At 40.9% G+C, this 23523-nt stretch overlaps 1 protein-coding gene, 1 long non-coding RNA gene and 2 gene segments (V, D, J or C); 2 read left to right on the top strand and 2 right to left on the bottom strand.

Annotated features, from left to right (window-relative positions):
• Positions 1 to 9004: 9004 nt before the first annotated feature.
• On the bottom strand, positions 9005 to 9872 carry LOC124392186. The segment is given in 2 exon segments: positions 9005 to 9610; positions 9688 to 9872. Coding segments are annotated over 2 exon segments (462 nt in total).
• A 5217-nt stretch (positions 9873 to 15089) lies between these two features.
• LOC124392199 lies at positions 15090 to 16184 on the top strand. The gene is made up of 3 exons (XR_006927120.1): positions 15090 to 15255; positions 15350 to 15399; positions 15970 to 16184. It is a non-coding gene; the product is annotated as an uncharacterized LOC124392199 (long non-coding RNA).
• A 57-nt stretch (positions 16185 to 16241) lies between these two features.
• Positions 16242 to 17708, top strand: LOC124392184 (asialoglycoprotein receptor 1-like). Its single transcript, XM_046858951.1, has 4 exons — positions 16242 to 16352; positions 16512 to 16859; positions 17088 to 17179; positions 17316 to 17708. The coding sequence occupies exons 1-4, from the start codon at positions 16274 to 16276 to the stop codon at positions 17421 to 17423; spliced, it is 627 nt and encodes a 208-aa protein (XP_046714907.1). The 5' UTR covers positions 16242 to 16273; the 3' UTR covers positions 17424 to 17708.
• Positions 17709 to 22469: 4761 nt separating this feature from the next.
• Positions 22470 to 23437, bottom strand: LOC124392187. The segment is given in 2 exon segments: positions 22470 to 23145; positions 23266 to 23437. Coding segments are annotated over 2 exon segments (432 nt in total).
• Between the last annotated feature and the right edge of the window lie 86 nt (positions 23438 to 23523).

Raw genomic sequence — 23523 nt, 5'->3', positions numbered from 1 at the left:
TATTCTGTCAAAAGTAGGGGGTGTAGAGGGTTCACAGCATTGTGAAGTGAAATTTCAGCGAATCTCAGCTGATACTGAACAAGTGACTGTAGATGTAAAGGGTGAGCCTAATAGAAACTGTTTACAGACGATCTTGGATAAGATTGACGTGGTTGGCACTGAGGCTGAGCAAGCTCAGTTCAGGTCTTTATTAACAAAGTATGTTGATGTATTTGCTGTAGAGGATGAGGACCTGGGGTATACCGATAAGGTTAAGCACGAGATTCGCTTGACAGATGATGATCCTGTTACACAGCCATATCGTAGGATTCCACCAAATCAGTACCGTGAAGTGAGGGAACATATCTCCAACTTACGGAAGGGAGTCATACAGGAGAGTAACAGTGCCTATGCATCACCTATAGTTCTAGTGCGTAAGGCAGATGGAAGTATCAGGTTATGTGTAGATTACCGGAAACTAAATCAAAAGACCAAAAGGGATGCATTTCCTTTACCCCGCATAGATGAGAGCTTTGATGCCCTGCGGGAAGCACGATATTTCTCTACAATTGATCTAGCAAATGGCTACCATCAGGTGGCGGTGGAGGAAGGAGATCGGCACAAAACAGCATTTTCAACCCCTTTTGGGTTATATGAGTTCTTACGGATGCCGTTTGGCGTCTGCAATGGGCCTGCGACCTTTCAGAGGTTGATGCAAGCCACCATGAATGACCTAGTCTTTCAGATTCTGCTGGTCTACCTAGATGATATTTTAGTGTATTCCTCAACGTTTCAAGAGCACTTGGCTAGACTGGATATTGTGCTGATAAGGCTGCAAGAGACTGGTCTGAAGGTAAAGCTGGAGAAATGTCATTTTCTTCAGTCAGAGGTTGCGTTTTTAGGACACCAGATATCTGCGGATGGTATCAGCACAGACCCCCTAAAGGTAGCTGTTGTGAAGCAGTGGCCGGTTCCAACTACGTTAAAGAATTTAAGATCATTCCTTGGGTTCTGCAGTTACTACAGGCGATTCATTCAGGGGTTCTCTAAAATAGCTGGTCCCTTGCATGATGTGGTAAATTCATGTTTGAATAGCGGAAGTGTAAACAAAACTAATCACTTACTGCGTTGTCTGTGGACTGAAGGATGCCAAGCTGCTTTTGACAGTCTCAAGGATAAGCTCACGTGTGCACCTATACTAGGTTTTGCAGACTTTACAAAACCGTTTATTGTGGAGACGGACGCCAGCAGTCAAGGGCTCGGTGCTGTTCTGTACCAGCAGCAAGGAGACACCAAGCGGGTGATTGCCTTTGCAAGTAGCGACTAAGGGATGCCGAAAAGAATGATAGAAACTACAGCAGCATGAAGCTTGAACTTCTTGTTCTTGAGTGGGCGGTTGCTGAAAAATTTCCAGGATATTTATTGGGTTCCAAGTTCACTGTGATTACAGACAATAACCCTTTGTGCCACCTGAAAACAGCCAAGCAGAGGTGGGTTTCACAGCTGTCCGTCTTTGATTTTGATGTCCAGTACCGTCCAGGATATCGAAATGTACTAGCTGATGCACTCTCTAGGCAGCCATTTGCAGGGGAGCCAGAGCCAGTCTCATTTGATTCTGAGTATGATGGTTGTGTGGCAATTTGTAGTTTGATTAGACGTGGTACAGCCCTAGACCACGCACTTGTTTCTGCTGGGCTACACAGCTGTAAAGTAAGGCAGATGCGGGTGGTGGAATCCAAATATGATGATCCTAATGGACTGAGGCAAGAAAATACACCCACTTTTCCAGGTTATACTACTGATGAGCTTTGCGCCTTCCAACAGCAGGATTCTGTGATTAGCGTATTTAAGAGGTTGTGGGAGCAAAGAAGAGACCATATGGCAAGGAGCGCATTGCTCTGCCTAAACCTGTTCAGTCCATGTTGAAGCATTGGGATAGGATCAGGGAGCGTCAGGGTTTACTGTATCGAGTGATTAGGGATGTGGTAGATGGGGAATGTTATCAGCTCCTGTTGCCTTCTAGCCTGAAGAAACCAGTTCTGGAGAGTGTGCACAACTCTATGGGCCATCAAGGCATTGAGCGTACCTTGCACTTGCTGAGAAGCAGATGCTTTTAAAGTAAATTTAAAAAAGGTTTACAAATGTCTTAGCTGTGTTGTTTTATTAGGGTGATGTATGTCTGCAGTAATTTATATATTTTGTTAATTGGAATAAAGAACCCCAGTGGAATTTGTTGGTCTTCTGCGTATCATTGCAACGGCCACATAGATATTTTACCTCAGTGTGATGACATCACAGACCATTACCTCATACTGTACACACTACCGGTAGAGCAGATTAGCCGTGTTTCACCACGCTATCGACCTGGTAGGACTATTGTTCCAACCACTAAGGACAGATTCATAAATAACCTGCCTGATTTATCTCAATTTCTCACTAAACCCATAACTACTAATAATCTTGATGAAATAACTAACAACATAGACCTTATCCTCACTAGCACATTAGACACTGTTGCTCCCATCCGGTTAAAAAAGGTTAGAGAACAAGCACCTGCACCTTGGTATCATAGTCATACGCATGCCCTCAAGAGAACAGCCCGTAATCTGGAGAGAAAATGGAGGAAAACTAAATTGGAGGTATTTAGAATCGCGTATAAAGACAGTATGCTCAGCTACAGACAGGCGCTAAAAGCTGCTAGAGCTGAACACCTGAGCAAACTCATAGAAAACAACCAAAACAATCCCAGGTTCCTTTTCAGTACAGTAGCTAAACTAACTACAAATCAGGGATCTGAAAAATGTGTTCCATCACAGTTTAGTAGTGAGGACTTTATGAATTTCTTCACTAAAAAAATAGATAACATTAGAAAAACAATTGTGGCAGTTCAACCTCTGACAGCATCTCCTGAGACAGTGTTACCTTCAACTCCACAACTCCACTATTTTACATGTATAGGACAGTTAGACCAAGGCTTCATCTCGCAGTTGGTTCTACTAGATCTTAGTGCTGCATTCGACACTATAGACCATGATCTCCTCCTAGATCGCTTACAGAATTACATCGGCATTCAGGGACAGGCATTAAGCTGGTTTAAATCCTACCTGTCCGATCGTTACCATTTCGTAGATTTAAATGGAGAGCTATCCAGGCTAATGCAAGTAAATTATGGCGTGCCGCAAGGTTCAGTTCTAGGACCCCTGCTCTTCACAATATACATGCTTCCGTTAGAAAATATTATTAGAAGGCATGGAATTAGCTTCCATTGTTATGCTGATGATACTCAGCTATATATCTCATCTAAACCAGGCGATACACTCAATTAACTCGGATAACTGAGTGTGTTAAGGAAATAAGAGATTGGATGACCCATAACTTTCTACTTTTAAATTCCGATAAGACTGAGATTTTGCTCATCGGCCCAAAAACTAGTACACAGACGCTCCAGCATCTCATCCTGCAATTAGACGGATGCTCTGTAACCACTAGTTTAACGGTAAAAGACCTGGGAGTTATTTTAGAGCAACTTGTCTTTCAAATATCATATCAACTAAGTTAGAAAAACAGCCTTCTTTCACCTTAGAAATATTTCTAAGTTAAGAAACATGTTGTCTATATCTGATGTAGAGAAGCTCGTCCCTGCGTTCATGACCTCCAGAATAGACTACTGTAATGCGTTACTAGGTGGATGTCCTGCGTCATTAATAAACAAGCTTCAGTTAGTCCAGAATGCAGCAGCCAGAGTTCTTACAAGGTCAAGAAAATATGATCACATAACCCCAATCTTATCGTCCCTACATTGGCTTCCGGTTAAGTTTCGAATAGACTACAAACTCCTGCTACTCACTTATAAAGCACTAAATGGTTTGGCTCCCATGTATCTATCCAGTCTTTTAACACGCTACAATCCGTCACGCTCCCTGAGAGCTCAAAACTCTGGGCTTCTAGTAGTTCGTAGAATAGCAAAGTCCACTAAAGGTGGTAGAGCATTCTCACATTTAGCTCCTAAACTCTGGAATAGTCTTCCTGACGGTGTTCGTGGCTCAGACACACTCTCCCAGCTTAAATGCAGATTAAAAACATATCTTTTTAGCAAAGCCTACACATAACACACATCACATCATAACCTTGTGCTCCAGAACATCTGATCACATCACATTATCAACTTGTGCTGTTAATATCATGAACATCAGCTACGCTGATTCCTCTCCACTGCTTCTCTTTCTCTCCCCATCCCGAGGCATCCTGAGGTTTGGCCAGCTCCAGTCACCTCCCACCTCGTGATGATTACGGACCTTTGAAGAAGTAGATGCTGAACTCACAAACATCCCAAACCATCTAGAGACGTACCAGTGCCAATTGGATCCCGCTACATGTGTGGAGTTTGACATTGACTTCCTGGAGTGTTTAAAGGCTCTGGCATGGAGAAGCTGATGCTGGATCTGTGGTGATCACAAATGCTGAGCTTATAAAACTCGGAGCTACTAACCATATAGACTGTATAAGACTGCAGAAAGAACATCACTTATAATCTTATACTCCAGTAATCATGTTAGTTCTCACTCTCCAGTGTTCTGTATTGTTGAAAGATTTATGATCAAACTCTTGATGTCACCCAGATGAGGATGGGTTTCCCTTTTGAGTCTGGTTCCTCTCAAGGTTTTTCCCTCATAACATCTAAGGGAGTTTTTCCTTGCCACAGTCGCCACGGCTGCTCATCAGGGATAAACACACACCATTCACCTTCACTGTTGATTTCTGTAAAGCTGCTTTGAGACAATGTCTGTTGTGAAAAGCGCAATAGAAAAAAACTTGACTTGACTTGAATGATGTAAACATGACTGAGAACAGACACATTCCTGATCATCATCATCTTTTCTCTGCTTGTGTTCTATATGTGGATCTTCAGCCTGGATACATTCATTAGGTAACAACATTTTAATTCGTTTTGTATTAATATATATATATATATTAGGCTGTAATAATTCAAACGCAAATTCTTCTTAACGGCACAAAATTTTACTCAGTTCAGTTTTATTAAATCATTTCAGTGCACATTTATGTTTTATAATTTTTATAAAAAATATAAATATATAAATAAATTACTAAATATAAAAGAGGCGAGATTAAAACCTTCATCAAAACATACACTTATTCACGTCATCCTTTCTTTACTTAGATATAAAATAAATAAATAAATAAACTCTACAGAAAAATATTTGTAATCAATAAACATTTGTTTTATTTATGCGCCAAGTCTCAAATCAAACAGCAAATCCGCCATGATTCACACAATTAACACTCTGGGTGGTGTTTTTTGGGGTTTTTTGGGGTTTTTCCATGGAGCATGGAGATGTTTAGGAGAGATGGCAGTGGAGTTTTTAACCAGATTGTTTAACAGGATTTTGGAAGGTGAGAAGATGCCTGAGGAATGGAGAAGGAGTGTGCTGGTACCGATCTTTAAGAATAAAGGAGATGTGCAGACCTGCAGTAACTACAGGGGGAATTAAGTTGATCAGTCACACCATGAAGTTATGGGAAAGAGTAGTGGAAGCCAGGCTGAGAGAAGAGGTGACCATCTGTGAGCAACAGTATGGTTTCATGCCGAGGAAGATCACCACAGATGCATTATTTGCTTTGAGGATGTTGATGGAGAAGTATAGAGAAGGACAGAAGGAATTGCATTGTGTGTTTGTGGATTTAGAGAAAGCGTCGACAGGGTGAGGTCTAAAAAGTGTAAAAGTGTTATAGAAATAAACTTGACTTGACTAGGTGTTCACATCACACAGGACCTGTCTCGATCCTGTCACATCAACACCCTGATAAAGAAGCCTGGCAGCATCTGTCCCACCTAAAACGCTTAAGGGCTTTAAACTTCCCTTTCAGGTGCTAAAGACTTTCTACACCTGCACCATAGAGAGCGTCATGATGGGTAGCATCACTCCCTGGTTCAGGAACAGCACCATACAAGACAGACGAACCCTCCAGAGGGTGTTGTGTTCAGCTGAACGTACCATCCACACCGAGCTCCTAATCTACACCAAGTAGTGCAACAATGGACTCTTTTTTCTGTTTCGTTCAGGGAAGGGCTTTTGCTCCATTAAGGCAAACAGAGAGAATGAGAATGAGCTTCTTCCTGCAGGCCATTCAGAGTCTAAACCAGCAAACACCAAGTACCAAGTACCTGGACTTCTCTCTCTGTCTCACTTTTCCTTCACTTTAACACTGGACTGACACAACACAGTGTCACTTTATTATCTGCACATGGACATTTTAAATCTGGACTTGACTTGAATGATGTAAACATGACTGAGAACAGACACATTCCTGATCATCATCATCTTTTCTCTGCTTGTGTTCTATATGTGGATCTTCAGCCTGGATACATTCATTAGGTAACAACATTTTAATTCGTTTTGTATTAATATATATATATATATTAGGCTGTAATAATTCAAACGCAAATTCTTCTTAACGGCACAAAATTTTACTCAGTTCAGTTTTATTAAATCATTTCAGTGCACATTTATGTTTTATAATTTTTATAAAAAATATAAATATATAAATAAATTACTAAATATAAAAGAGGCGAGATTAAAACCTTCATCAAAACATACACTTATTCACGTCATCCTTTCTTTACTTAGATATAAAATAAATAAATAAATAAACTCTACAGAAAAATATTTGTAATCAATAAACATTTGTTTTATTTATGCGCCAAGTCTCAAATCAAACAGCAAATCCGCCATGATTCACACAATTAACACTCTGGGTGGTGTTTTTGGGGTTTTGGGGTTTTTCCATGGAGCATGGAGATGTTTAGGAGAGATGGCAGTGGAGTTTTTAACCAGATTGTTTAACAGGATTTTGGAAGGTGAGAAGATGCCTGAGGAATGGAGAAGAAGTGTGCTGGTACCGATCTTTAAGAATAAAGGAGATGTGCAGACCTGCAGTAACTACAGGGGGAATTAAGTTGATCAGTCACACCATGAAGTTATGGGAAAGAGTAGTGGAAGCCAGGCTGAGAGAAGAGGTGACCATCTGTGAGCAACAGTATGGTTTCATGCCGAGGAAGATCACCACAGATGCATTATTTGCTTTGAGGATGTTGATGGAGAAGTATAGAGAAGGACAGAAGGAATTGCATTGTGTGTTTGTGGATTTAGAGAAAGCGTACGACAGGGTGAGGTCTAAAAAGTGTAAAAAGTGTTATAGAAATAAACTTGACTTGACTAGGTGTTCACATCACACAGGACCTGTCTCGATCCTGTCACATCAACACCCTGATAAAGAAGCCTGGCAGCATCTGTCCCACCTAAAACGCTTAAGGGGCTTTAAACTTCCCTTTCAGGTGCTAAAGACTTTCTACACCTGCACCATAGAGAGCGTCATGATGGGTAGCATCACTCCCTGGTTCAGGAACAGCACCATACAAGACAGACGAACCCTCCAGAGGGTGTTGTGTTCAGCTGAACGTACCATCCACACCGAGCTCCCTAATCTACACCAAGTAGTGCAACAATGGACTCTTTTTTTCTGTTTCGTTCAGGGAAGGGCTTTTGCTCCATTAAGGCAAACAGAGAGAATGAGAATGAGCTTCTTCCTGCAGGCCATTCAGAGTCTAAACCAGCAAACACCAAGTACCAAGTACCTGGACTTCTCTCTCTGTCTCACTTTTCCTTCACTTTAACACTGGACTGACACAACACAGTGTCACTTTATTATCTGCACATGGACATTTTAAATCTGGACTACTCTCAATTACTCTGTCATCCACACCCATCCATCCAGGATTAGTATAATTTTTTATTTTTTTATCTTTATTAAATAGATTTTATAGATAAAGACTTTATACATGTATTATATTTTTATACTTTAAATTTTAATTTGGAAGGGGGGGGGTCTGACTGATAGGAGCATTTTCTTTTTAATGCTGCCACATTGAGCTACTGGTTGTTTTCATTTAATGTTATTGTTATAATTATTAGATATTTTAAAAAGTATTTTATGAATATTTGTAATGCTACAGATGTTGGCTTTGTTGCACACTTCTAGTGCCGACAGAGACTCAGGGTTTAATAAATCACAGGCAGACAAATCCAAAACCATAGGCATATTCAAGGTCAAGCAGAAGGTCAGGAGACCAAAAAGCAGCATATACTAGATTTAACTGGAGTAACACAACAACTCACAAATCAGATTATGACAGGATCAATCATGTAATGACAGAATCACCCACCTGCAAGGGAGAAAACAGTCAAGGGAAAGAAGCAGGAATTGGGAATTGGATAGAGAAGGAGGTAAGAGAAAGAGAAAAGGTCCTCAACCACCAGAAACTAGTCTACAACAATCACTGTCTGTTTCAGCTCTGCAACCAAACTGAACAAGTGTCGACTTTAGAGACTAGTGAGGTCAGCAGACTGTGTCATCTGGACCAACCTGCTTTCCTCCAGGACCTGTACTTGTTCTGTGTCAGGAAACTGGCTGGAGGAATTGTAAAGGACTTCTTCTACTGTTGGACAATACAGACTGATCAAATCATGGACTACCAGACTCTAAAAAAGCTTTTCCTCAGCAACCATAAAGATTCTAAACACCCTCTCATAACACCAATTTATACTGGACTTTTTCACCACTACTGCAATATCACACCTATTCTCACAATTTGATTTCTTACCTAACTGGACAATATTTACACTTATATATAAACTGTATTTCTAAACGTATTGGGTCACCTGATCATAAGTAGGTTTGTGATTTTTTGAGCACCACATTTAGTCCCAATTTGCTCTGCCAATTCCTCCACTCTTCTGAGAAGATGTTTCTCTATAATTTGGACTGTGATTGTGGACATTTGTGTTCATCAGACACAAAGGTAGTATAAAGGTAGGTTCTGATGTAGCTTAGGAGACTTGGGGTGCAGTCAGCGTTCACATTCATCCCAAAGATGTTCAGTAGGGATGAGTTTAGAGCTCTATAGCAGCAAGATCTTCATCTCAAAAAGCATGTAAACCAGATCTTCAAGGAGCTCACTTTGTGCACAGGGGCATCACCATGCTGGAACAGGTTTTTGGTTTCCAAGTTCAATTAAATGCAGATAATGCAGTCCTGATATGTCAAGGAGCCTCACAGCTCAGAAAGTGGGTTTGAATAATGAGTGTGTGTGTGTGTGTGTGTGTGTGTGTGTGTGTGTGTGTGTGTGTGTGTGTTGAGCCATTGTGCGATTTCATCTCTATTAGCAGCTGCAGCTGCCACGCTCACTGAGGTTTTTGTACGATGCTCCAACACTGTGTGAACGATGAGGATTTGAATGTGTTATAATGATCCGTTAGACAGTAATAATCTCCAACGTCTTCATTCTGGACTCCACTGATGGTCAGAGTGAAATCAGTTCCAGATCCACTGCCACTGAAACGATCTGAAACTCCTGATGCTCTTGTGTTAGCTAAACGGATCAGGAGTTTGGGAGGTTCTCCAGATTTTTGATGATACCAAGACAAACAATCATAGCTTTTATCACAGTCGTTATCAACAGCAATATTAGTTTTACAGCTGATGGTGAGCGAATCTCCTGGAGAAACTGATTTCACTGCAGGACTCTGAGTCACAATGGCCTGAGTTTGGGATCCTGGAAAATAAGTAGAATATGTGTAACATCATTTCTAAATGTTACCTTAAATAAATAGATGTTAAGTAAAATCCTACCTCGAGTGCAGAGGGCCAGTGTGCAGATGAAGATGATGATCAAACTCATGGTTGCTGTGGGTGAAGTCGCTGAGCAGCAGCTTTCAGTCATGAAGTGTTAAAGTCACAGAGCTATAAAGTCTCTCAGAGCACTGAAGCATGAGCTGCTAATGCAAAGTGTGTGTGTGTGTGTGTGTGTGTGTGTGTGTGTGTGTGTGTGTGTGTGTGTGGTCACTGTAGTGTTACAGAGGTTTTTGTACGACAGTTTCATTAGAATGTATCACTGTGGTGGATTTTCGTGGAGGAACCAAACTGATCATCAGTAAGTTTCTCTTCTATAAACTTTGTTACCTGTAAAATGATTTTATTTTAGGTTGATTTGTTTGATTATATTTTTTGATGAATTTATCATTTAGAAAGAAATAATTATGTGTTATTCTGACACTGAGACAGTTTGAGTGAAATGAAATGAAGCTAAAAGAAAGAAGAAATCAGGATTTAGCTGTTAGCTGAATAAGTGTGCAGTTTGTTCCTCAGGAAACACGGCACTTTTACATTCACAGCTTCTGAAGGTCATATTGTGTGCTGTGAAGGACATGGTATAAAACTTCATCCTGTGCCTGTTAGTCTTCTATCATTGTACTGATGTACTGAGTTTGAATCTCCAAACAAAGAGAAACAGTGTGTAGAAAGGTGGATGTGGTGTGATGTGCTGATTTCCATCACTGAACTGATCTCAGCCTTTTTGCCAGATGTGGGATTGTAATAGAGGAAATCTTGGTATCAGGAAACTCAAAGGGAAGGTGTGATGTTGCATTTTCCAGCCCTGATTCTGTGGAATATCAGTGTATTTACATCATCAGTGTAGTGATTTTTCTGTAGGACTACATGTCAAAGTAACACAACAACTTAGGAGGACTGGAAAACACTCCCAGAAGAAATCTGATCAAAGTTCGAGTCTCTTCACAATATAACGAGGAACTAGTAAAAGTTCTCCTGCTGAGAAGTTCTACTGAACTGCAGTAATGTGAATAAGCAGTAATGAGTAAATGTTGTGTAACTGTGTGTAAATGTGTGTTTATTGTGTGTTTGTGGTCTCCAGCCGGTCCCACGGTGAAGCCCTCCGTGTCTCTGCTCCTCCTCCTCTCTGCAGCCGTCTGACAGATCGGCCTCGCTGCTCTGCCTGCTGTCTGCCTACTCTCCACAGGGGGCGCTGGTGAGCTGGACGGTGGACGGCTCAGAGGTGAAGGACGGGGTTCTGACCAGCCCAGAAGAACACAAGAAGGACGGTTACACACGCAGCAGCACCTGACCCTCAGCAAAGAACTCTGGGAAAAGGGGGAGGAGTTTGTCTGTACCGTCTCCCATGGTGGTGTCCATCATCCGCTCACGTTCAGAAAGAGCCAGTGTTGAGACCAACAGCTCCAAGATAGAACTGAACACTGAGCTGCTCACACATCCATCTACAATCGAGTTTCAATTCTACACAATGCTGACATTTCTGTCTTTCCTCTCTTCACTGTCCTGTTGCTCTTCCTGTAGTTTTGCTCTGCTGAAATAAAGCTTCATTTTGGACATTGTGTGTTCTTTTATTCGAGTTAATAGTCATTATCAGTGTGATGAGAGAGTGTGTTTAGCTGGAGATTCAGTGCTGTGTGTTGTGCTTCACTGAGTTTGGCTGAAGGAAGTTGAACATCTGGTGAAAGTTCTGCTCTATTCTGGGAGAAACAGAATCACTCAGACGTCTCCATGGAAATCTCACTTCCTCTACACTGCTCTCTGATTTCGCTTATTAACTCCTAAATGCTGTAGAAATAAATATCAGTGTGATGGAGACTGAGATTACATGAGCAAGAAAACTTGGTACCAGACTCAGATGATTAAAAGTGCAGTTTGGTAAACTAGACTCCTCTCTCAAAGGTCATTTTATAGAGGATTGAGTAAGAATATAAAATCTTGATGATTAGCTCAGAATTGTTACTGAGCATGTTGCCTGTACAGCTGATAATCCCAGAGTTCTTTTGAGCTCAGGCTTTATCGATTAGCAGCGTCAGTAGCAGTGCTCACTTCATAAAATCAGTTAAAACTCCACTTGGTGTGTGCAATAGATGTCCCATTGATGAAGGAAACCTCGGCAGCACCAACCAATTTCTCTGGAAGGGGCATTGTGGGTGGTTTGGGATGGCAGGCAGGCCTAGTGAATAGAGTTTGCAGGAGGTTGGTTTCAGCGGTTTGGTGCACCTTGACTTATGCAAGGATACGCCGCTAGCATTTCACCCTGTGAGCTGCTGACACACTGCAGCCTCTGAATCTCCAGTGGTTCCTCTGTCTGAAGAACAGGCATGGATACCAGACACAGCAGTGGTTACAAGCATAAAAGTCTGACACACAAAAAAGGTATTAGCATTAGCCCAATATTAGACTCGAGAAACCCTTTGAGAACATCTACTTTCTCAGTAGTGTTTTTGACTTGGCTGCATGTCATGAAGTGCTTTTTTCTTCACCAAGTTAAATAATTATGTGTTCATGCTACTACTGTTTTTGTTCGTATTGTTTAAAGACAGGGGCATTTGAATGGAAAATAAATTGTAAATGTAAATGTAAATTAATGACTTTTCAAAACAATTTATTTTAAAACATTCTAAAACAAACATATAGAACAGTTTATCAGTTTAATACCCAGTTAAGAAAAAGAAACAGGGAGGAATCCACATTAACAGCAGGGGCAAGTCACACAGCAAATCAGTGAATTCCACTTCTTAAAACCAATTACAACCTGAAAAAAAGGAAAAAGAAAGAAAGAAAGAAAGAAAGAAAGAAAGAAAGAAAGAAAGAAAGAAAGAAAGAAAGAAAGAAACCAGTATCACAAAAAACGTATACACTCGTCCCTGCAGTATCACCAATCATCCTGCATTCACTTAGAAATAGATCCCGTGGCAAACAATTAAACAAAATTACGTAACCATTAATAGTATTTTTGATATAAAAAAGTAACAGTAACACAACAGTAACACAAACAGACATATCCGATACTCCTGCCCAATGAATCAAACCGATTGACGGAGCAGGTTCATCTCAAAACACCAGCGCCCAAAACAGTCAACCAAAAAAACACCAGTACAGTAAAATAACGGTATAAAACATGTAGAGGAAACAGCAGTTAGAGATCTCAGGCCACACCTGCAATACAAATGTAACGAAGCCACAAATAAAGAATGGAACTTTAATCATTTCCTTTAAAACTCCTCTGAAAACTTCTTACTTCCTAATTGAAATTCTTACACTACAGAAGACTTCATACAAGTTGTGGTCACCTTTCACACACACACACACACACACACACACACACACACACACACACACACACCCCTATTAACAAACATGTTAAACTGTTAAAGATTATTACTGCCCCCAGCACAAAAACACGTGTCAACAGATTCACCACGCAACGCTTAGGCGTGTTTTTCTTTAAAGCCACAAAGACCAGACATGTTTCAGTCTCTGAGACACACAGGTGTGTGCAATGACAACACAACTCCATGACAATGGGCGTGTCCACAAACATCCATTCAAAGTACTAAACCTGTCACACTTTATTCTCAGAACAGCAAGAAAAACTGTGCTTCAGGATTCTCATCCTTGAGAACATTTACACTTATCAGACGCTCTTATCCAGAGTGAGAACATGATTGCATCTTGCAGTTCCTGCTGATATTTCAGCTGTTCTTCCACATCCCACAGCTGTTCTTCAGATTCAGATTCACTGAAGTCATTGTCATGTTCATAAAACCAGTTTGTGATGACTTTTGCTTTGAGACTTGGTGAATTATCATGCTGGATGTAGCAATTAGAAGATGGTACATGAATAAGAGCATGGATTGGTACATGACGTATGAACAGGACAATGTGTGCAAGGAAACATTCTTGGACTGTTGATAAAAAGCAGGTTGGGTCCATGGATTTAATTCATGTTTCTGGAAGCTTCTGGCTTGTTGTATAATTGTTTGGGTGCACATGTGTTCCTAATAAAGTGATCAGTTATTGTAAACTTTATGCTGTCAATACTTGTTTTTATATAAACATCTGTACCTACAGGCGCTATAACATACACAATGTAGTACATCATTAAACAATTACAAATAAAAAAGTTAACTTGTGAGTTTCGATTTAATAGTCAGTACAGGATTAAGTGTATTGTGGTCTTCATTCGATATGTTTATTAAATCAGTTATATTCATTCTGAATAATTTGTCCTCATAAAACACATCATCACTTTAAACAGAATTGAGAAATGTGATTTCAATTGTTATTCAGCAGAATAATCAATAGCATGTGAGGAACATCTACAGTAGCTGAGCTGCAGAAATGCTGACTCCAGTCTTTAGTATTTACTCTCTGACTGCTGGACTTCTGAAGCTTCGCCAGGAGCTGCTGATTATGGACTTGACTTGATAGGAACTCTGATGTTGGTGAGATGAACATAATGGTGGTTTTATGGTATTGTTCATGGTGTTTACTTTCCCTGACTATAATTTCTTGTTTTACCCTCAGTTGTGTAACGAGGTGTTTTCTGTGACATTTGGACCTTCATTTCCAATAGAAATCAGGACTCTTTGTTGTGTAGTTGTTGAGTGTCAAGCCAAGTTTAAGTTTATTTCTATTGCGCTTTCACAACAACAGTGTCTTAAAGCAACTTTACAGAAGTTAACAGTTAAAGTGAATGGTGTGTATTTATTGCTAAAGAGCAGCCATGGAGACTGTGGCAAGAAAAAACTCCCTTAGATGTTATGAGGAAGAAACCTTGAGTGGAACCAGACTCAAAAACGAGTTCTGTGGAACCAGAAACATCTGAGATCATCATAGATCCAACACCAGCTTCTCCATGCCAAAGCCTTTAAACACTCAAAGAGGTCCAATGTCCAAACTCACTTCAAATGGCACTGGTACGTCTCTAGGTGGTTTGGGAAGTTTGCGGGGTCGGCATCTACTTCTTTAAAGGTCCATTATCTTCATGAGGTGGGACCTTGTGAGAACTCTGGCTGCTGCATTCTGGACAAACTGTAGCTTTTTTATTAAAGGAGCAGGACAACCACCTAGTAATGCATTACAATAGTCCAGTCTGAAAGTCATGAACGCATTAATAAGCTGCTCTGCATCAGATATAGACAACATGGTTCTTAACTTAGCAAAATCTCTAGGTGTGTCACTTGTAAAGCTTGTTGTACACGTAAGTCCAACACTGGAGAACAGTGCTACTGTTCATTTACCAAGGAAATGTATTCAAATGTTCACAAGGTACTTCTCATAACACTGTAAGGTGTGTAAGAGTCGAGCCGTGACCTGTTTCTAGCCTTTAAGGAATCATGTAAATCTGTAATGAAATAATTGTATAATGATGACTGTACATGTAGATATTAATAATACTGTGCTGAACGTTGGATCTGATGACTGACACATGGAACTGAATTACAGAATTCTGGGCTTCAGCATTGGTTGAGTTTATATAAGCAGTCTGAGTCTGAGGAGAAGTTAAAACAGTATGGAAAGCAGTCTGCATCACAAACATCTCCAGGCTGAAGAAGAGGAAAGGTGAAGGAACAGAGTTTTACAGAGTTCTGTGCAGATCAGTGATCAGTAATTGCAGTAATTTAACTTTCTTTCTCTCTTTTTTGTGACTTCACAGCCTTCCATCCATCATGACAGCAAATCTTCTTCTTCTCCTGTGTTTCGCTGGTGAGACATTTTTATGAACTGTTGATTTTGATTTCAATTTGTTACTCAGTATCACAGAGATGTAATTATTTATTAATATTTGATTTTGCTAAACTCAATAATTTGTTTTAAACGACTAAATGCTGATATTAGATTCAATCAAACAAATCAGAATTATAAACAAACGTAATTAAATGTAAATTGCTTTAGTATACTTTCACTCTGTGCTGAAAAAATACATTAATTAAATAAAGTGAGTTATCTTTTGACAATAAAGTGAGAATTATTTTTTTTTTTTTATTTCAGTAAATTATTAAATAAACTAAACTTGAATGTTGTACAGATTTATTTATACTTAAATTAATAAGTAGTGTAGTAGTGTGTGTGTGTGTGTGTGTGAAATATTTAAGCACTAAGCACACATGCATCAAAACAAATGAAAGGAAGAATTTAAAAAATAGGAAGAAACTGGAGAACCCAGAAGAACCCCCCCCCCCTTTTTTTTTTATTAAAATTAAAATATGCCTCTTTAGTTTTTTAACAAATATTTATAATCAGAAATTGACAAATCTAAATTTACTTTGCTTGTAGGTCTTCTTCCAATCTCTGTCCCCATCCTGAGAACCGTCCCTCACAAATATGAACTGCTGATGACACCAAAGATGTGGTTAGATGCACGTAGTTCCTGCAGAATGATGTATAATGATGCTGCCACAATCGTGAGTGATACTGATTGGCTGAGGTTGCAGAAAGTAACATCGAGCGAAGGTCTGACAACAAATGCCTGGGCTGGAGTTTATAACGATGTCTATAACTGGCGCTGGGTCTTAAATAACATCCACTGGCGTGGTCTAACTGGATCCCTGGACAGCCTGATAACATCGTGGGAAATCAAATGTGTGGTATAATCGCTAAAGATAACCAGTGGGATGATGTACAATGTGATCTAATTAGACCATTCATCTGTTACGATGGTGAGTCTGATATTACGATGGTGATATTCTGTTTCATGAGTTTTAGGATTGGGGCTGGTTTTGTCTGATTAAATCTGAAAAGAAGTGTGTAATTATTACAATGATCATTTTGATATAATTTGTATGAATAGCATTTATTGATTTATTTATATTTCACAGCTGGATTCAGTGGTGCTTCCAGGTTCATTGGCTTCAGTAATCCTTTAATGACGTGGCCTGATGCTCGGACTTACTGCCAAACTTATCACACAGACTTGGCCAGCTGCCTTAACAGTGCAGACAATGACCTATTGGTGGCGATAAAGGTTGTCCAGGGTGATTCCTGGATCGGCCTACACAGAGACATGGACATGTGGAAGTGGTCAGATGGGACCTACGCTCCAAACATTCCATGGTTTCCTGGACAACCGGACAATTATTTCGGCAGTGAGGACTGTGCAGTGGTTTATAGCGGACATTTCTATGATGAACAATGTACCAACCTGCATTATATTTTCTGTGACACCAGTGAGTTCTGATTCCAACTTCCTCTTAACAAACAGAGTAAAGGGAGGGGTGGTACCAGAGCTCCAGCTCCAGCTGCTAGTTTATGACTAAACAATAACATGAGACTGTAGAGAAGAGGTTTGAATGAGTTTGTTTTATTGCAAATGTCAGAATTAATTATTAATTGTGTGTGTGTGTGTGTGTGTGTGTGTGTGTGTGTGTGTGTGTGTGTGTGTGTGTGTGTAACAGTTTCCCCAATGAGAAGTCAGATTTTGAGATTGCAGGTGAAGTCTAATGAGACTGGGTTTGATCCGGCTGTACAGTCGTCTATTTTAGAGCAGGTGAGTCACATGATGTCTGAAATACCGTCCACGTTATCACGCCTCACTGGCTCAAATATTTCTCCTTCATTCCTGCCTTATAAGTGACAAGTATTTCTTTTCTTTTTGATTTGACTGATAAAATCCTGATTTTCAGATGAAGCAAAAACTGAAAGAAAAAGGCATGTTGAACTACACCACAGTGACCTGGAAGGTGCAGCCAGACGGAAACATCTTCCACAAGAAAATAAATGATGACCTGTAAATAAAACTGTAAAACTAAATCCCATAAACTGTAAACTACAAGGTCTAAATGTTCGGCTTTATGTCCAGTAAACAGCAAGCTGAAAGGAATCAGAGGACACAATTAGCTACATAGAGAAGAATAAACAGAGATTTTCACTGCACTGTTTGGAACATTTCCTCTTAGACTTTACCTCAACTTTAAACTCAAGTTTTTCAGATTCTCAGCATTTACTGCAACCACCAGAGCTGAAAATATAAATAAACTCAGAGCACATTTACATTTACATTTACATTTGCGGCATTTAGCAGACGCCCTTATCCAGAGCGACGTACAAACGTGCTTTAAATCTCTAGTAATGAATAAATCTACACTGGTACGCAAGATTACAAACTCAATATAAATATAACTCGAATTCTACAAACTTGGAAAGTGCTAATTTAGGTATTTCAGGAAGAGGTAGGTCTTCAGTCGTCGATTAAAGATAATCAGGGACTCTGCTGTACGGACATCTAGGGGAAGTTCATTCCACCACCTCGGTGCCAGAACAGAGAAGAGCCTTGAAGTGTACTTACCTCTCATTCTGAGTGAAGGTGGTACCAGTCGAGCAGTGCTGGAGGATCTCAGACAGCGTGGTGCAGTGCGAGATGTGATGAGGTCACTGAGGTAAGATGGTGCTGGTCCATTTTTGGCCTTGTAGGCAAGCATCAGTGTTTTGAATCTGATACGTGCAGCTACTGGAAGCCAGTGAAGGAAGCGCAGCAGTGGGGTGGTGTGGGAAAACTTGTGGAGGTTGTTCTGTGAGAGATAGACAGACAGGTTGGTTAAAAACAGTGCGTTCCAGAGATTTAGAAAGAAAGGAAAGGAGTGATACCGGTCTGTAGTTGTTGATGTCTGATGGATCCAGAGCAGGTTTCTTCAAGATAGGAATGACCCTTGCTTGCTTGAAGGTAGTTGGTACATAGCCAGATGTTAATGACCCATTGATGATTGTGGAGATGAAGGGCAGAAGATCTTGCGTGATGGTCTGGAGTGTAGTTGAAGGGATTGGATCCAGAGGACATGTGGTGGGATTGCAGGATCGGATGACTTGCAGTATCTCATCTTCTGTTAAGGTTGAGAAGCTTGACAGAGACGTAGTGGATTGTTGGCTGTGTTGTGTAGTCATTGTTGAAGAGGAAGTGAAGGTCTGGCAGATTTTCCTAATCTGCTCATCATAGAAGGAGGCAAAGTCATTAGCAGTCAGGGAGGATGGAGCAGGTGCAGCAGGGGGGTTTAGTAGAGAAGAGAAGATGTTGTGAAGCTTACGAGGATCTTGTGCAGAGGCCTCAAGCTTTTCCTTGTAGAAGGCAGTTTTGGCAGAAGTCACCTCCAAAGAAAATTTGGTCAGGAGTGCACGGTAAGATGAGAGGTCTACATCAAGCTGTGATTTTTTCCACTTCCTCTCTGCAGATCGGAGTTCTCGTTGATTACTGCGCAAAACTTCTGACAGCCACGGTGTGGGACAAGAAGTCCTCTTGGGTCTTGTAGTCAAGGGACAAAGGAGGTCCATGGTTGAGGAAAGAGATGAGAGGAAGGAGTCCGTAGCTACGTCTAAGGGTAGAGAGGAAAAGGAGACGGGTCAGGAAGAGATGAAAGAGTACATGAAGTTACAGAGGAGGGAGAGATAGAGTGAAGGTTAGGACGGATAAGAGAGACATGTAAATTATTTTTAGGTTGAATAGGAAGAGTGATTAAAAAGGAAACCAGGTGATGATCAGAGATTGGAAGTGGAGTGGCAGTCATGTCTGTAGCTGGAGTAGGACGGGTGAAAACCAGGTACAGGACATTTCCTCCCTTGTGTGTTGGAGGGCAGCTGTTAAATGTCAAGGAGAAGGTATTCAGAAAAGGCAAGAGGCAAGATGACTGAAGTTTGTCGGATGGGAGGTGGAAGTCACCAAGAACTGTCAGAGGGGTGCCATCAGAGGGGAAAGTACTGAGGAGCGTGTCCATCTCTTCTAGGAAGTCCCCAAGGGGACCAGGAGGGCGGTAGAGCACATCTTCAACACTGGAACACAGTTTGGTGTATCAGTTCAGTATAATAATGATCACTGAGAAATGTGAAAGAATGTGATAATAAACTGTGTGTCTTGAAAAGTCATGTATAATATACCTGCCACTGTATCTGTTTTTTTTCTTCTGTTTTATTCTTTGGTAATTTCTTTATTTCTCTGAATAAGAGTCTGAAAAAATGCTTTAGAGGCAAATATTTATCCAGAAAAATGTTATCACACATCATCATCACTTTAAATATCATCAGCAAACTGAGCAAAAGGTCAAGATGTAGAAAAGTGCTAGAAATGTTTTCACAAACTGCTGGACATGTGTATCACTGTCAGGATCTAATGCAATGGAAACAGAGCTGGTTTGAGTGGTTTTCTGAGTAGCAGGTTCTGATACACATTACACAGTAATTCACCATTTTTCCAATTTAAGAACTTAGAATTACGTCAAGTCAAGTCAAGTTTATTTCTATAGCGCTTTTCACAACAGACATTGTCTCAAAGCAGATTTACAGAAATCAACAGTGAAGGTGAATGGTGTGTGTTTATCCCTGATGAGCAGCCGTGGCGACTGTGGCAAGGAAAAACTCCCTTAGATGTTATGATTAAGAAACCTTGAGAAGAACCAGATTTAAAAGGGGAACCCATCCTCATTTGGGTGACATCAAGAGTTTGATCATAAATCTTTCAACAATACAGAACACTGGAGAGTGAGAACTAACATGAGCACTGGAGTATAAGATTATAAGTGATGTTCTTTCTACAGTCTTTGGTATAAAAGTAGGAGCTACTGAGCTCAACATTGGTGATCACCACTGATCCAGCATCAGCTTCTCCATGCCAGAGCCTTTAAACACTCCAGGAGGTCCAATGTCAAAACTTCACACATGTAGCGGGATCCAATTGGCACTGGTACGTCTCTAGATGGTTTGGGATGTTTGCGAGTTCGGCATCTACTTCTTTAAAGGTCCATAATCTTCATGAGGTGGGACGTGACTGGAGCTGGCCAAACCTCAGGATGCCTCGGGATGGGGAGAGAAAGAGAAGCAGTGGAGAGGAATTAGCGTAGCTGCTGTTCATGATATTAACAGCACAAGTTGATAATGTGCATGTGATCAGATGTTCTGGAGCACAAGGTTATGATGTGATGTGTGTTATGTGTAGGCTTTGCTAAAAAGATATGTTTTTAATCTACACTTAAACTGGGAGAGTGTGTCTGAGCCCCGAACACTGTCAGGAAGACTATTCCAGAGTTTAGGAGCTAAATGTGAAAATGCTCTACCACCTTTAGTGGAACTTTGCTATTCTAGGAACTACTAGAAGCCCAGAGTTTTGAGATCTCAGGGAGCGTGACGGATTGTAGCGTGTTAAAAGACTGGAGAGATACATAGAGATAAACCATTTAGTGTTTTATAAGTAAGAAGCAGTGTTTTGTAGTCTATTCAAAACTTAACAGGAAGCCAGTGTAGGGACGATAAGATTCGGGGTTATATGATCATATTTTCTTGACCTTGTAAGAACTCTGGCTGCTGCATTCTGAACTAACTGAAGCTTGTTTATTAATGATGCAGGACATCCACCTAGTAATGCATTACAGTAGTCTATTCTGGAGGTCATAAACGCAGGGACGAGCTTCTCTGCATTGGATAAAGTCCACAGTTAAAGTGACAGTCCAGTGTTTAAAGTGTTGTAGTGCTAAAAGAAAAAAAAAATTCCAGAAAAATGTAGCGATGGAGAAAGTGGACCAGCTTTTAGATCCTGGGTCTTTCCTGGTTTAAACTCTGAATAGCCTGCGGGAAGAAGCTCCTCCTCATTCTCTCTGTGTTCGCTTTCAGGGAGCAAAAGCGTTTCCCTAAACGCAACAAAGAAAAGAGTCACTTGTTGGGATGGCTGAGGTCCTTCACAATCTTCCTGGCCATCGTCCGGCACCGCATGCTGTAGATGTCCTGCAGGTCAGGGAGCTCAGTGTGGATGGTACGTTCAGCTGAACGCACCACCCTCTGGAGGACTTGCCTGTCCTGCATGGTGTTGTTCCTGAACCAGGAAGTGATGCTACCTGTAAGAACGCCCTTAATGGTACAAGTGTAAAAAGTCTTTATCAAAGTCATTTAAGCTTCTCAGATGGTACAGAAGCTGCCAGGCCTTCTTCACCAGGGTGTTGGTGTGATAGGACCAAGACAGTTCCTGTGTGATGTGAACACCTAGGTACCGGGAACTGTCCACTCTCTCCACTGGGGTCCCGTTGATGTTTAGTGGTTGGTATGACTGCTCCTGCTTTGTGCTGAAGTCCACTATCAACTACTTAGTCTTGCTGATGTTCTGGTTGTTCTCCTGGCACCATCTTTCCAGGTTTTTAACCTCCTGTAGGTAGGCTGTCTCGTCATTGTTGGAGATCAGGCCCACCACAACAGTGTCATCAGGAAACTTGATGATGGTGGTGGAGTTGGAAGTGGCCACACAGTCGTATATGTACAGTGAGTACAGCAGGGGGCTCAGAACACAACCCTGGGAAGCTCCAGTGCTGAGGGTGAGGGTGGATGAGGTGAGGTCTGTCAGGAAGTTAGAGATCCATTGGCACAGCAGCAGGCTGAGTCCCAGCACCTCCAACTTATGGGTGAGTGTGGAGGGAATTATGGTGGTAAATTCTGAACTGTAGTCCATAAACAGCATCTTTGTATAATTCCCTTGTCTGTAGTCCAGGTGGCTCATCGTAGTGTGGAGGAGATAAGCAGTGGCGTCCTCAATAGAACGGTTCTGACGGTACGTGAACTGTGAAGGGTCCAATGTGTCTGGTAGTGATTCAGTGATGAAGTCTCTGACCAGTCTCTCAAAGCACTTCATTACTACTAAGGTCAGGGCTACAGGGCGATAGTCCTTAAGGCAGGCCAGCTGGAGTTTCCACTTTTTGTATTTTAAAGATAATCTCTTACATGGAAAATAGATTTGATGTTTTTGATGAAATTGTTAAGGTAATTGTTAATAAACTAAAATAATAGTTGATTTAATATGATGTTTCTAAATGCAGTGAAATTCATACATTTTTATTTTGAGTCTCAAAATACATTTTGGGGCTGCACATAAAATGCTTCGGTCAGTATTTAGAATTTATCACAGTACTGAAACAGATCTGTTCGAGACACTTTACTTTGCCTCCTGTACATGGTAACTCCTAAAATAAAATGTAAAATAAAAATTCTGTTAGCTTCCAACATTACACACAATGTGTTTTTAGCAAAGCCAGCTTATTAATATAATGTGTGTGTGTGTGTGTGTGTGTGATGGTGTATCACATGGTCCCTCTCAGCACCTGCAGTAGGTCCCAGCGGCAGCAGTCACACACTGAGGTTTTTGTACGACTCTCTAACACTGTGTGAACACCAAGCTATCACTGATCTCATGTGCACTCTGACAGTAATAATTTCCAGCATCTTCAGTTTGGACTCCCCTGATCGTCAGAGTGAAATCAGATCCAGATCCACTGCCACTGAAACGAGCTGGAACTCCTGACTGTAACTTTTTAACCCAATAGATCAGGAGTTTAGGAGCTTCTCCAGGTTTCTGCTGATACCAGTGCATTTCTTCATCTCCATCACTGTAGCGGTAAACATCAGGATTGGTTTTACAGCTGATAGTGAGCGTGTCTCCTGGAGAAACAGATTTTACTGCAGGACTCTGAGTCACAGTTACCTGACCTCTGGATCCTGAAAAAGAAGAAGAAGAAGAAATGCGTTTCCTACATTAATAATGATGTGGATTTTTAGGAACACCTAGTCTGACTACTTCACATGGATTTATCAGCTGAACAGTAGAAGTTGTGTTACCTCGAGTGCAGAGGGCCAGTGTGCAGATGAAGATGAAGATCAAACTCATGGTTGCTGTGGGTGAAGTCGCTGAGCAGCAGCTTTCAGTCATGAAGTGTTAAAGTCACAGAGCTATAAAGTCTCTCAGAGCACTGAAGCATGAGCTGCTAATGCAAAGTGTGTGTGTGTGTGTGTGTGTGTGTGTGTGTGTGTGTGTGTGTGTGTGTGGTCACTGTAGTGTAACAGAGGTTTTTGTACGACGGTTTTATTAGAATGTAT

Source organism: Silurus meridionalis, chromosome 10 (genome assembly GCF_014805685.1).
Source record: "Silurus meridionalis isolate SWU-2019-XX chromosome 10, ASM1480568v1, whole genome shotgun sequence".
NCBI lineage: Eukaryota > Metazoa > Chordata > Actinopteri > Siluriformes > Siluridae > Silurus > Silurus meridionalis.
The sequence above is the reverse complement of the archived record's forward strand: the minus strand, read 5'-3'. Positions and strand labels throughout refer to the sequence as shown.

What these genes read in the sequence shown, in the direction of transcription:
- LOC124392184 (XM_046858951.1), top strand. Translation starts at nt 16,274, where the DNA reads ATGTGTGGTATAATCGCTAAAGATAACCAGTGGGATGATGTACAATGT. An exon ending in ACCATTCATCTGTTACGATG is followed by an intron (nt 16,353 to 16,511) that starts GTGAGTCTGATA and finishes TATATTTCACAG; the next exon opens with CTGGATTCAGTGGTGCTTCC. An exon ending in TTATATTTTCTGTGACACCA is followed by an intron (nt 16,860 to 17,087) that starts GTGAGTTCTGAT and finishes TGTGTGTAACAG; the next exon opens with TTTCCCCAATGAGAAGTCAG.